Source organism: Malus domestica, chromosome 03 (assembly GCF_042453785.1).
Source record: "Malus domestica chromosome 03, GDT2T_hap1".
In the NCBI taxonomy this organism is placed as follows: domain Eukaryota; kingdom Viridiplantae; phylum Streptophyta; class Magnoliopsida; order Rosales; family Rosaceae; genus Malus; species Malus domestica.
In genome coordinates this window covers 26,676,909-26,690,167 of record NC_091663.1, presented here as the reverse complement: position 1 = coordinate 26,690,167, position 13,259 = coordinate 26,676,909, and the positions used below count along the sequence as shown (strand labels likewise).

At 39.7% G+C, this 13,259-nt stretch overlaps 1 protein-coding gene and 2 long non-coding RNA genes across 3 annotated transcripts; 1 reads left to right on the top strand and 2 right to left on the bottom strand.

Moving 5' to 3' along the window:
- Nucleotides 1-381: 381 nt before the first annotated feature.
- Nucleotides 382-1,120, bottom strand: LOC139194496 (uncharacterized). Its single transcript, XR_011579397.1, has 2 exons — nucleotides 990-1,120; nucleotides 382-899 (listed from the first exon to the last, which is right to left on the bottom strand). It is a non-coding gene; the product is annotated as an uncharacterized lncRNA (long non-coding RNA).
- Nucleotides 647-2,881, top strand: LOC103407952 (GDSL esterase/lipase At5g55050-like). The gene is made up of 5 exons (XM_008346827.4): nucleotides 647-914; nucleotides 1,029-1,168; nucleotides 1,688-1,921; nucleotides 2,021-2,264; nucleotides 2,455-2,881. The coding sequence occupies exons 1-5, from the start codon at nucleotides 647-649 to the stop codon at nucleotides 2,673-2,675; spliced, it is 1,107 nt and encodes a 368-aa protein (XP_008345049.3). The 3' UTR covers nucleotides 2,676-2,881.
- A 9,782-nt stretch (nucleotides 2,882-12,663) lies between these two features.
- On the bottom strand, nucleotides 12,664-13,259 carry LOC139194495 (uncharacterized). Its single transcript, XR_011579396.1, has 3 exons — nucleotides 13,217-13,259; nucleotides 13,036-13,133; nucleotides 12,664-12,860 (listed from the first exon to the last, which is right to left on the bottom strand). It is a non-coding gene; the product is annotated as an uncharacterized lncRNA (long non-coding RNA).

The window sequence follows — 13,259 nt, the reverse complement described above, 5'->3', positions numbered from 1 at the left end:
TTTTAATTCATAGGCCCCAGGTGCTCCAAGGGCAGGCCTTGTCTTGATTACTTGATATTAATTTATATTAATATTATGGTATAATCATCAAACTTAACCCACACAATTAGTGGCCCAAACCTCAATTCTCATTTCAAATGGTCAAACATCTAATCACTAATAAAGGAGACTAAATTAATATAAGGACCTCAAGTTCCCTTGAGTTCCCCAATGTGGGACTTAAGGGAGCTCAAAACTCCAACATAAATCAACGGAGAAATTGGTAGTTAACCAAAAGAACAATCAAGGAATGATGAGAATGATCAATGGTGATAGACGATCATGATTAATGAAACTGGTAACGAGATGTTCTAACAATTAAATTAAGAAAAAAAGGATTAGTTATTCAAAAGACATTACTTGTATTAATAAAAGTAAATTCCAATGACAAAAGTTTGATCTTTTGGGAAGAGACAAACAAGAGTTGAAGAACAAATTATAAAGTCTGATCGAGCCCACACGGCAAAAATGTCTCCTTCATACGTAACTCATCAACTTATCCCCCCTATAAGAGGACACCGATTTGTTCATTTCCCTCAAAACTATCACACAAAAACATAGCATACCAAATTTTGAGGGAGCTTTTGCACACAGTTTGTCCATAACCATGGCTAAATGTCACACTAATGTTTTGCCTAAGGCTTTCTTCGTCGTCGTCTTCTCTCTCGTCACTTTTGGTTTCTTCGTCACTCTCTCAGAAGCTCAGATGGTTCCGGCCATATATGTGTTTGGAGACTCGTTAATCGACGTTGGTAACAACGATTACCTAAAAATCTCTGTCGTCAAGGCAAATTTTCCTCATAATGGGGTTGATTATCCTGACAAAGTAGCAACTGGGAGGTTTGGCAATGGAAAAAACTCTGCAGATTTTATTGGTAGGTTTAATATTATTTCAGCTTATAATTATGACTAGTGACATTATGCATGTTGAGAGAACGAGAGGCACTTACGGTATGTAGTATACAATCTTGTTATATTTTGTTTGGCAGCTGAGAAAGTCGGGTTACCAACATCGCCACCATATCTGTCGCTTGTTTCCAAGTCCAACAAGCAAAAAGCATCCTTCGTCAACGGAGTTAGCTTCGCCTCCGGAGGAGCTGGAATCTTCAACGGCTCAGATGAACAATATGTAAGTGAAATGTTTTCAGCACTCTTTCAAAAGAAAAATCACTCTTTCTTCAGCACTTGTAGTATATTCCGTTCCACTAAAAATGCTTTAGAACCCAATTCCTTTTTTTATATTAGCTGGGTGGGATCCATTTAACCCTATTTGTGAAAGTTAGTGAAAAGCTTTTAAAAGAAAAGTTGGGTGTTATTCTATACCAACACCTTATGTGGTTCAAAGTGAAGTCCGCAAAATCAGGAGAAATTTTTATGTAGTAAGAACATTGTGACACGGTGTTACTATTTACGTTATAATTTGAATAGAATAGTAATATTATATGGTAGTGTGCATTATAATTTTACTTTTAAACAAGAAGCTATGCTAAGAGAATCTAAACATGAGAAATCTAATATGTTTATCACTAAAAATATATCTTTTTTGAATATAACGCTTTATGATGTGACTTGAGTTGTGAAGGACAAATAGAATAGCTTTGTCCAACGATTAATGCCTGACCTATATATATTGCTCTTGTTGTCACAGCGTCAGTCGATACCTTTGTCATACCAAGTAAACTACTACTCAGAAGTGCATCAAAACATTGGGCTACAATTAGGATCCAAGGGCGCCAATGACCATCTTTCAAAATCTCTGTTTTTAATTGTGATTGGAAGCAATGACATATTCGACTACGTTAAAAAACCCAAACTCCAAAATGAATACACACCTCAGCAGTACGCGGATTTGATGGTGTCGAATCTAAAGGAACAATTACAGGTAACAAGCACGCATTACCTTAGCTCCATGTTTGCATGGTGAAACTTCTGTTGCACTTCAATGCTCAACGTGTTTCTTGCTTTGTTTGTTGTTCGGCAGAGAATACATGCTCTAGGAGCGCAAAAATTTGTAGTCATCGGGACTGGGCCGGTTGGATGCTGTCCGTCGCAAAGGAATTCAAGTACAGGAGAGTGCAATGATGGTGCAAACTCATTGTCTGTCATGTACAACGAAGCCCTTAAGTCCATGTTGCAGCAATTGAAACCGGCGTTGGGCATAAGCTACACCCTCTTTGACACTTACACTGTCTTGACTAACATCGTTCAAAACCCCGCTTCTTACGGTACTCATATGTTCATTTTCTTCTTTATAAGCGCAAACAATCTATGGCCATTCCGTCTAGCATGTGTCGTCAAACCGTCAATTTGAACATATGCGGTTCATGATAAGCTAGATATTTTCCCACCTTTGTAAGAACTAAAGGAAGAATTTGAAGTTAACTGACAAACCAAAAATTTATTATTCGATTTCAGGATTTACAGAGGTTGGAGCTGCATGCTGTGGGATTGGGAAGCGTAATGCCAAGGGTCCTTGCACACCAATTTCATCTTTGTGCTCCAACAGGAGGGACCATGTCTTCTGGGATTTTTACCATCCTACACAGGCAACTCATGGCATCATAACGGATAAACTTTTTGATGGCCCTTCAGAATACTCATCCCCAATGACTGTGAAGGAGTTAATTGCTCTATAAAAACTCGGGCTGCTCGATATAATAGTCACCGTGTAACTAGCGTGTCTAATAGTGCATAGATTGGCCTTCTTAGGAGGTTATACTTGGGATAATTAAGTTCATGTGCATTAAAGAGTGAATCAATGAAATTCTGTCTGTACCATCACAAAAGAAGCAAAGCACCATGACAGATTTCGAAAAGCAAAGGAAACGATTATATTCCAGCATCATCCGCTTCACATAATATCAAAATCGATCAATTTGAGTTATATAAATAGGAGAAAATGTGATAAAAGAAGTAAATGGCCCAATGATTCAACCTTTCTCTTAATCTTCCTGCACTCATTCTTGGGAAAATTTTCTGCAAAGCAAAGCAAAAAGTTTCTTGAAAAAAAAAAAGGATAAAGATACAACTTTCGGGTTTAAATAATGTATTTCTGATTCATGTTCTTATCAGAAAAAACTTATGTCGCGTTTGTGAAGATCAAATGCCAGCATCTTGTCCACTACAATCTGCATTTAAATGAAGAAGAAAGAAAAAACAAAGTAAAATGTTATTCCGGCGTAGTATGGAATTGCCGCATTCCATCTCATGGTTTCGTAGAGGCAGTTTTACTCTATAATCTGAACCACATATTCAGTTTTGGGATTAAAACCTGGTAAGTATTGCTGACCCATAGATGATACATTCTCATTGTACAGCACTGCAACCCTTTGGGGGTCATCATGTGAAACCAAGTAGTTTATGGTTCCACCAAGCTTCTGAAGGAATACCTTTACCAAATTCATCCACGAGGCACAAAGACCTTTTCCCGTTGTTCCTCTTGCAGTAACAAGTACTCTGCCTTCTTAAAATACTCTTAGCACTAAGAATGATGCCTAAATTACTAATCACACACAATATGATTACAATTTAGCACACGGAACCCTATTTGAGCCATCCCTACTTGATGCAAATCAATCATAAGTGTTGACTTTTCGGCACTCATAAGCTTGCTTCCAATTGCGGAGAATATTCTTAAAGAGAAACAGAAACTACGATTGTTATTCATATGTCAAATATCATACAAGCACAACACTTAATGTGAGAAAGATACCGTCTGTAAAGCTCCGTCCGCACCTTCGAAATCACGGTTCTCCAAATTCGCTTGGTTTGCCTATTGGGTATTTAATTTTGACACAGATCAACAGTAATCAACCCAAAGTTTTAAAGTACTTTTGACGTGGCATGTTTGGGTGGTTCATCAAGTACCCGTCCGATAACAAAATCGTAAATACAAGGGCATCAAAGCTCAAGTATCCAAGTGGGAAGCTCATCCTCGGACAAAATCACATCAACCACTTGGACCTGAACTAAGAACTTACTTTGAAAGAAAGGCGCAATTTCTATAAAAAGACGGCAGAGGCATTGAAGAAAGAGAGCACTCAACTAATCTTACAAAAAGACTTCTAAAAACTCTGCAACCTACTTTTTACTTATTCCCTTTGTAGTTCAAACATTCATTTGTATTTATAGTTCTGCTACTTCCCTTTGTAGATCGATTTTTCTGTATTAAATTCCCTTCTCAAAATAATCCTTATATTTGGAACAATTGGCCTGATATGCATCTGAACTTACTTTAATAGGTTTAAACTTTGCCCGATGTCTTGGATTTATCATTTACTTTCAAGTTTTTATCATTTCATGTTATTTAATGTCCTTTTGGTTAACATTTCTTAAGTATTCACAAGCACTTCTCTTTCAGTTTTCACTTATTCTTTACTCGGCTTCCTGTCTTTACTTTCTTACCAGGATTGCAAACTGGTTTGGATCATCTTTGATAAGTTTGTGGTCAGTGTGTTGGCATTCTATACAAAAAAAAAATATAAAGTCATTATCATCAAGGCATAAAAAAGAACTTAAATATGGACTTAACCCCTCCATAAGAACAATCTTTTGATAAGAAGGCCAGTTTACTTGTGGCGAAAGCAAATGACCTATTAGACAAACAATCTGTTGTTCTTGGCCAACAGTGGCACGCTTGAAATCAACCAAATTTGTAAGAGAGCTTAAGAGCTTATCCAAAGCTTTGCTAAGGCACTTTCAAATTAACAAGAGTTCATCACTCATGCAGGAAAAGTTGTGTGAAAATCCCACAACCAACACTTTCTATGTGCGACATGAAAACAACTAAGGGGGGTGTAGTCAATTTGGATTTCAGAGGATTTTAATGGACTTTTTTAAGTGACAGATTTCAAAGGATTTTAATATATTCTACAATTCTATATGGATTTTGACAGATTATTATGGATTCCTTAGGATTTCTTTTTTGACTCCTACAACATAAATTCTTTTCTCAGTGTACAATCTGAAGAAAAAAAAAAACGTAAGCATAAGTATATTGATATGGAAATATAAACCAATCAAATATGTATTTTCTTTTCTTTTCTCATTTGAATTGTGATTTCTTTATGAAAAATAATTTTAACTAATCAAAACAAGTAGTGCTTCTTAAATCAAATGTCTAAAAAATAACCCTTTTTCCTCAACAATTGATTAGTTCATAATGTGTTATTTAGTATAAGTACAGTTACCAATATAAATAGGCTTTGGAAGATGCTTGACCCTTACAATAACATGATTACACGAAGAAAAACAGAAAGCTTGAATTGGTAATAAGATTCTTAGTAGTAATTTCAAAGCGTTCAATTAACTTGGTAAAAAATTAACACATTCAGATAGAACACATAATCATTAGAAGAATTGCTAGTGGTTATTAACACTTCCCATCAAAGCATTACAAGAAATACTATTACACGGTCTAAAATAAAGGAAATAAAAAAAGGAAAACTAATGAAAATGGCTTAAAATTTTTGAGTTCTAATGAAAATGACAAATAAAGGGTAAAGTGAATAGTACCATGATTGACTTTTTAGTGTAAAAATATGGTTTTTCGTTAAAGTGAATAGTACCGAGAGCTTTTCGTTAAAGTTCCCAATAAAAAATTCAAAAAATATTGTACAATTCAAAAAATTAAAGTTTGCAACTAGGACGGTTATAGATGAACGTGAAAGGAAATTAGGTTGGCAAGTTCTATGTCTGAAAGAAAATGGAGAGTGAGGAAGAAAGATTGAGTTACAGAATGGAGAGAGAGAGAGAGAAAGAGTGAGGGGTTTGAAAAGAAATCCTAGGGATGGAGGTAGGATTTTGTTATGCTTATAATCCATTTTCAAATCCTACAAAATCTCTTATTGAAAGAAATCATTCAAAATCTATGAATTTTTTAATACCTATAGATTTGCATGGACTCTATAAAAATCCTTTAAAATCTCAGTTGACTACATCAAGATTCTAAAGTCTTTTAAAATCCTTTAATTGACTACCCTTGTATTTGAATGGATTCTTTTAAAATCTTTTAAAATCCTAGTTGACTACATCATGATTCTAAAGTCTTTTAAAATATTTTAAAACCCTAGTTGACTACATCATGATTCTAAGTTGTGCGCAAATCCCACAACCAACACTTTCTATGTGCGACATGAAAACAACTAAAGCTACCCGAAAAAAAAAGATTTTTTTATTTTTTTTATTTTTTTTATTTTTTATTTTTTGGTCAATATGTGTAGATTTGCAATGAATTTCTAGATTAGAGGCATAACTAATGGCTATCAATGTGAAAGAGACCAAAAAATCAGCAAGAGGCGACCATAGAACAAACTTAAGTTCAATATCGACAACAACATTCAGTATGGTATTTGCACAAAAACACTCCAATGATTCTGCACAAAGATCCTAATAAGAAAATGTCCTTGTTACATATATTGTCACTAGCTTCATTAACTAGGCGCCACGTGGATTTTTGGACAAAAGAGGACAAAAATACCCTTGAGGCATACCGGGATTCCTACGCGCGAGCAGTGGGCAATCATCTTTCAACCAAGTCAAAAGTGCCCAAAATAGGTAACAATTTAAAGCCTATTTCATCAAATCCTTTCTATAAGGTAATTCCCAAAACCTAATTTATTTAATATGTTTTATATTCCATTATTTGGCTAATCAATTAGCTAAATAATATATTCCTTTCATATTTCCTAAAAATTGACTAATTAAGGAATTAATTACCTAATCAATCCCTTAATTATTAAATTGAAACACCCATTCAAACCTAAAAGTCACTAGAGGGCCGGCTATCCCCATTTCAAAACCTAATCCATCACTTTTTTCTACCTTTTTCACCATTTCTTCCTTTTTATTAGCCAATAAAATTCCATAACCACCTAAACATTTCCTTTTATGTTTAATTAGCCAATTAATTGCCTAATTAAACCAAAACAAAACCTAAAAACCCTACTAAGTGGCCGGCCACATTCCTCTCTAAAGTGAACCAACCTAGCCCTATAAATAGGCTCCTATTTTCACCAAATATTCATTCCAATTCTCTTACAAAAAATCCCAAATACTCTAAAACTATTTCTCTCTAAAATTCTAACTTTGGCATCGGAGGTTCTTCGGCCAAAGCCCCCCCATTCATCGTGGGCGCGTGAGGCTTTTGGCCTTAACCTAAGGCGCTAGTTGTTTTGTAGGTGCAAAATCGTCCAAGATCGAGGAGGAGAAAATTTGCATCCACAAATTGGTGCTTTCATTGAGAGTTGAAATCCATACTCGTAGAAGACTCTCGCACAAAAAGGTTTTTTCTCTATTTTCTAGTCCATTTGAATATTTTTCATACGTTCTTATTATTAGATTTTTTTACTTGCAAAGGTTCTTTGATAAAACGTATAAGAAAAATATAATTGCTAGAAATTTAGAAAATACCACAAGTGAAAATTCGAATACTCAAGAAATGTGATTGCGGAGATCCACGAGGCAAAATACAGTCGTAAACAGAGTGGCACCACTACCACGAGGTTCCACCATGGCCCAAGCCGTGCCATCCAAGTTTGCATAGACCCAAGCCCAAGCCTCGCATTCGCATGCACCACGCACTGAGCAGCCTGCTCCCGTGATCCAGCCTGCTTCCGTAGCCCAACCTGCTCCAGCGATCCAGCCTACTCCTACATCCCAGCCTGCTCTCATGGCTTCCTAAGATGCCCAAGTCGGCCCGAGACAATCTCAACCATCCAGACCAATCATCGAGGCTGAGGCGTTTTCACCACATTTCTTCGCAGATTTGACATTCCTCAACTCAAATCTTGCACTTGGAGTCAACCACCCTTCTATTGTTCAAGGAGGTGCATTCAATCCAAGTTCTTCCAATCCGAATGGCGAACAAAACTTGTCCCGACAAGTCATAGAATTGACGAGCGCCCTTGCACAACAAACAACCTTGGTGAATCAACTTTTGCAACGCACTGAGATCCAATGAGTCCACGATGAAATATCCCGAAGTAGAACAAGGGCAGACGAAGAGCCTCTTAAGCAGCGTCTTGGAAAGCAGCCACAAGTTGAGCATTCAGGCAGTGCACACTCTCGATTGGGCCCCCGAGATAGTGTATGTTTGTACCATACTTGACCAATCCCGAAACTACCGAGCACCGGCCAACGCTATACTGTCAAGGACCCAGAAAAGTTCCCCTCCGACCAGGAGGCCAATCACTACTCGACACGTGTCAAGATTAGAAGCCAATCAGAGCGCAGCACGTGTCAACATCAAGAACCAATCATAACATGACACATGTCAATGTGACAAAGCTACAAGTTTTTCTATAAATAGGGGTCATTCCCCCACAATATTGCCTAATGCCATTTTGTGTTAAATCATTCACAAGAACTCACTAAATTGAGAGCTTGATCCTTTGTACTTGTGTAAGCCCTTCACTACTAATAAGAACTCCTCTACTCCGTGGACGTAGCCAATCTGGGTGAACCACGTACATCCTGTGTTTGCTTCTCTGTCTCTATTCATTTACGTACTTATCCTCACTAGTGACTGAAGCAACCAAGCAACCAAGCGAAGGTCACAAAACCTGACACTTTCTGTTGTACCAAAGTCTTCGCTGATTTTGTGCATCAACATTTGGCGCCGTCTGTGGGAAACGACACTTATTCCTACTCTCTTCAGCTGTGTCAAGCTGGTTTCTATCATTCGTACACTTTCTTTTGATCAGGCATCCCTCTCCAGCATGGGAAGCGAAGGAAGCCACAGCACACAGAATGACACCCCCCTTGCACATAGTGCGAAACAACGAAAGAAGGAAGGAAAACGAGTTATTCTTCAAGCTAAAATCGATGAGTTGGAAGCTCAGAACAACAAGATAGCAATGAGGAATGAGGTCCTCCAGGAGCAATATGAGAAGCTCTTCGAGACACTCCACAAAGCTAGGCAAGCTCAGACACGCGAGCTTGTTGCCCCCGTGGAAGTCAACCATCAACTGGGTGCCCTCCAACATGGAGGGTCACATGCATTCGACATAGATATCCCTGATAGGGAACAGATTACCCCTCGACTTGATAATCAACATGAGGCTTCTCTTAACCCAGTTGCTTCGACCCGAACCATGAGAAGTGGAGGGAGACACCTCTTTGCTGAAGGGGCAGAAGGATCGAAAGCCGTCTTTCGCGATTGTCGGGATTTCCTGAAGCAACGTCGAGAGAATTCCATCCATATAAGCTCAAAGATTAATGACCCAAGGATTTCTGAGAGACTCGGTCCCCTGCCACGGCCCAAGCCGGCCACCAATTTGGGGAAGGGGCAACAAGTCCCAGAGAGACATTAGGGTACAGGGGACTCAGAGGTGTTCCGACAGACATACCCAGGAAGCCAGTACAGCGAGTCCAGGGAAAAATCACATGCCCTTGATCAAACCTTCCTAATTCCAAGAGGAGATGGAGATTTACGAAAGAAAGCTCCAGTGACACATAACTCCGCTCAGGACCCCCTTGTCCTACAACTTCTTGAGGAAGTAAACAAGTTGAAGGCTGAACGTCAGGCTGAAATACCTGACTGGAACCAACCCAGGCCTGGCCCTCTTACAAGGAGGATCCTCAACACCCCCCTTCAAGCAAAGACAAAGCAAAAGCTTGGCTTGCAACTTTATACTGGAAAAGAGGACCCGATTGAGCACCTTAACCTCTTTGAATCCACCATGGCATACCGGATGCACACCGACGAAGAGCGATGTCTTCTCTTCCCCTCCACCCTCTCTAGTGGAGCTCTAAATTGGTATTGTCGTCTTACACCTGAGACGGTAGACTCATTTGAGGAATTGAGGAAACTATTTGTTTCCCAACACATTTTCCAAACCGATCGCTTGCACTCTGCAGATGACTTGTACACTATCCGCCAGAAGCCAGACGAGTCATTACGTATGTATGTTGGCCGCTTCAGCCATGAATACTCCCGGTGTGCCGAGGCAGACGACAAGACTGCCCTCAAAGCCTTCACGGCAGGCCTACGTGATTGTTTCTTTAAATACATGATCAATGCCAATACTTGGAAGACTTACTCTGAGGTGATGGCGCAGGCTTATAACCATGCCTCCGCCGAGGCAAAGACATATCAGGAGAAACCCCCTACAACCATCCTTTATCAACAAATGGGAGGTGGAAGCCAGATTCACCTAAATGAGAAGACCTCGACTTTCCAAACAGCAGTGGCACCTCCTCATGCCTTGCATAATGCTTCACCGAATCAACAGACATATCAATTTCAAGGCAAGAGGAAGGATTTCCATCCTCACCACTCTCCTTTCAGTAAAAAGAGTAAGGGACACTATCCCGATAACCAAGGGTATCGCCACAATAGCGCTCGCCCCCAGGCAGTCAATGCAGTGGGTCAAACCCGCGTCAAGGGTATCGCCACAATAGCGAGGTTTTAGCCTGCCATACTTAAGGTGTCTTACGCCTGCCGAGGCGGAAATCGTCCTTCGGGAAATACATGAGGGAGTCTGTGGAGATCATGCTGGATCTCGGTCCCTAGCACACAAGACTTTTCGCCAAGGATATTACTGGCCAACACTCCACCAGGATGCCATCAAAGTATCCCGCTCATGTGACAAATGTCAACGATATGCAACTATTCCTCATTCCCCTCCAGAGCCTCTTACTCCTATGATCAGCCCTTGGCCCTTCGCCCAGTGGGGACTTGATTTGATCGGCCCAATGCCGGCAGGGAAGGGCAAAGTCTGTTACGCAGTCGTTGCAGTGGACTACTTCACAAAGTGGGCCGAAGTAGAACCCTTGGCAACCATTACTGAGGCAAAGATAGAAGACTTCGTGTGGAAGAACATCCTTTGTAGATTCGGCATTCCCAATGCGATAGTCACTGACAATGGGCGACAGTTTGACAACAAGAAGTTCAGGTTGTTCTGCTCTAAGTTCAACATCAACTTATGCTTTGCCTCTCCAGCTCATCCCCAGTCTAATGGACAAGTTGAGGCCATCAACAAAATAATCAAGCGCACTTTGAAAACCAGCTTGGACAAAGCTAAAGGCTGTTGGCCAGAATTTGTACCCCAAGTTCTTTGGTCATATCGCACTTCATATCGGACTTCAACAGGAGAAACTCCATTCTCACTTGCCTTTGGCACAGAGGCGGTTGTCCCTGTTGAGCTCGAGCAAGCAACATTCCGAGTCCAGAACTACATTCAAAGTGAAAATGACAAACAACTCACCCTCAACTTGGATTTAGTCGAGGAACACAGAAACCAAGCTCACTTGAGGAATGTCGCCTACAAGCAGCGCATCTCCAACTATTATGACTCTAGGGTCAAGCCTCGTTCTTTCAAAATAGGAGACTGGGTCTTAAAGAAAAGATTACTCTGCAACAGAGTCCCGAGTGAAGGCACACTTAGTCCAAACTGGGATGGACCGTATGAAGTCATTGGCATCAGTCGCCCTGGCTCTTACACACTTAGAAGCTCTGATGGCAAGACCCTTGGCCATCCATGGAACGCTGATCACTTGAAGTACTACTACAAATAGACTCACGATGTACAAGTGTTGAGCTATAGCCGTTCGGCATCCTATGTAATGAAGGCCATTTGGCAATGAATTCAATAAAGAGGTAATTTAGCCAACTCAGCCCTCACTCTTTTACATTCATAGCAAGCGATGCCAGAACCCTTCTCAATCAGAAAGCAATCCGTCTTCCACAGTCACTACAAAACAAGCAAATGAAGACCGTGTCAAGCGCCAAAAAAAAAAAAAAAAAAAAAAAAAACAGCTTCATCCAAAAAGCTTCACCCGAAAAGCTTCACCTCCAAAGCTTCACCCACAAAGCTTCACCTAAAAAGCTTCACCCAAAAAGCTTCACCCGAAAAGCTTCACCTCCAAAGCTTCACCCACAAAGCTTCACCTAAAAAGCTTCACCCACAAAGCTTCACCTAAAAAGCTTCACCCAACAAGCTTCACCCGAAAAGCTTCACCTCCAAAGCTTCACCTCCAAAGCTTCACCCACAAAGCTTCACCTAAAAAGCTTCACCCACAAAGCTTCACCCAAAAAAAAAAAACTTCACCCGAAAAGCTTCACTTAAAAAAGCTTCACCTACAAAGCTTCACCTAAAAAATCTTCACCTAGAAAGCTCCCTCTACATACTTTCACCATCAAAGCTTCACCATCAAAGCTTCACCTAGAAAGCTTCATCTACAAAGCTTCACCATCAAAGCTTCACCTAGAAAGCTTCATCTACAAAGCTTCATCTACAAAGCTTCACCATCAAAGCTTCACCTAGAAAGCTTCAACACCAACGCTTCACCTACAAAGCTTCAACACAAAACCTTGCTCCAAATAAACAAATTTTGTTCACAAAACCCAAGATGCCCTTGAACTTGTACAAAAACACTTGGGTAAACATAAACATTTTTTGTTTTACACCCACAAGGGCCCAAAATTTTCCTTCTTATTTATTCACTTATATATGTTCCCAAACATATTATAATAGATCCAACAACAAGCCAAAGTCCCAAGTTTCATAATGGACAAAAGTACAAGCAATTCATCAATAATGAAGGTGCTACAAAAATTGGAATCTGCCCCAAAATAGAAATCCAACCCAAGAGACTTTTTCTCTCTCTCCCTCTTCCGCCTCCTTTCATCTATCAAATTTCTGCAACCTCTGCTCTTCTCCAATGGAGCTGAATTTTGGACACCCTATAGTTCTTGAGCATATGAACAACTTTCAAGAAGGAACCATTTCTGTTTGAGCGACGGAAATTAAAGTGTTGAAGCTCCAAACATGACAGTCGGATTCTTGCAGATTTCGAAGCTGCTGTGATGTTTCGACGATCTGGAAATATTTAACCATTAGTTCATTCTGAATTTTTGATATGTTATGAAAGAGACGATGAGGAACAACTTCAATGAAGAAAGCATGCCGATCTGAACAATAGAAAATGGAGTTTCGAAGCTCACAACAAATCTGACGGGTTGACAGAAAAATAATAACCAGTCATTCATCATACCTGGATTTCTGGAGTTATACTGCTCCGAGGGATCTCAAATTTGGATATGTTGTAGTTCACGAGCTGAGGAACAACTTCAATGAAGAAAGTATACCGATCTGAACAAGAGAAAATGGAGTTTCGAAGCTCACAACAAATCTGACGGGTTGACAGAAAAATAATAACCAGTCATTCATCATACCTGGATTTCTGGAGTCATACTGCTCCGAGGGATCTCAAATTTG

What these genes read in the sequence shown, in the direction of transcription:
- LOC103407952 (XM_008346827.4), top strand. Translation starts at nt 647, where the DNA reads ATGGCTAAATGTCACACTAATGTTTTGCCTAAGGCTTTCTTCGTCGTC. An exon ending in AAACTCTGCAGATTTTATTG is followed by an intron (nt 915 to 1,028) that starts GTAGGTTTAATA and finishes TTTGTTTGGCAG; the next exon opens with CTGAGAAAGTCGGGTTACCA. An exon ending in ACGGCTCAGATGAACAATAT is followed by an intron (nt 1,169 to 1,687) that starts GTAAGTGAAATG and finishes TTGTTGTCACAG; the next exon opens with CGTCAGTCGATACCTTTGTC.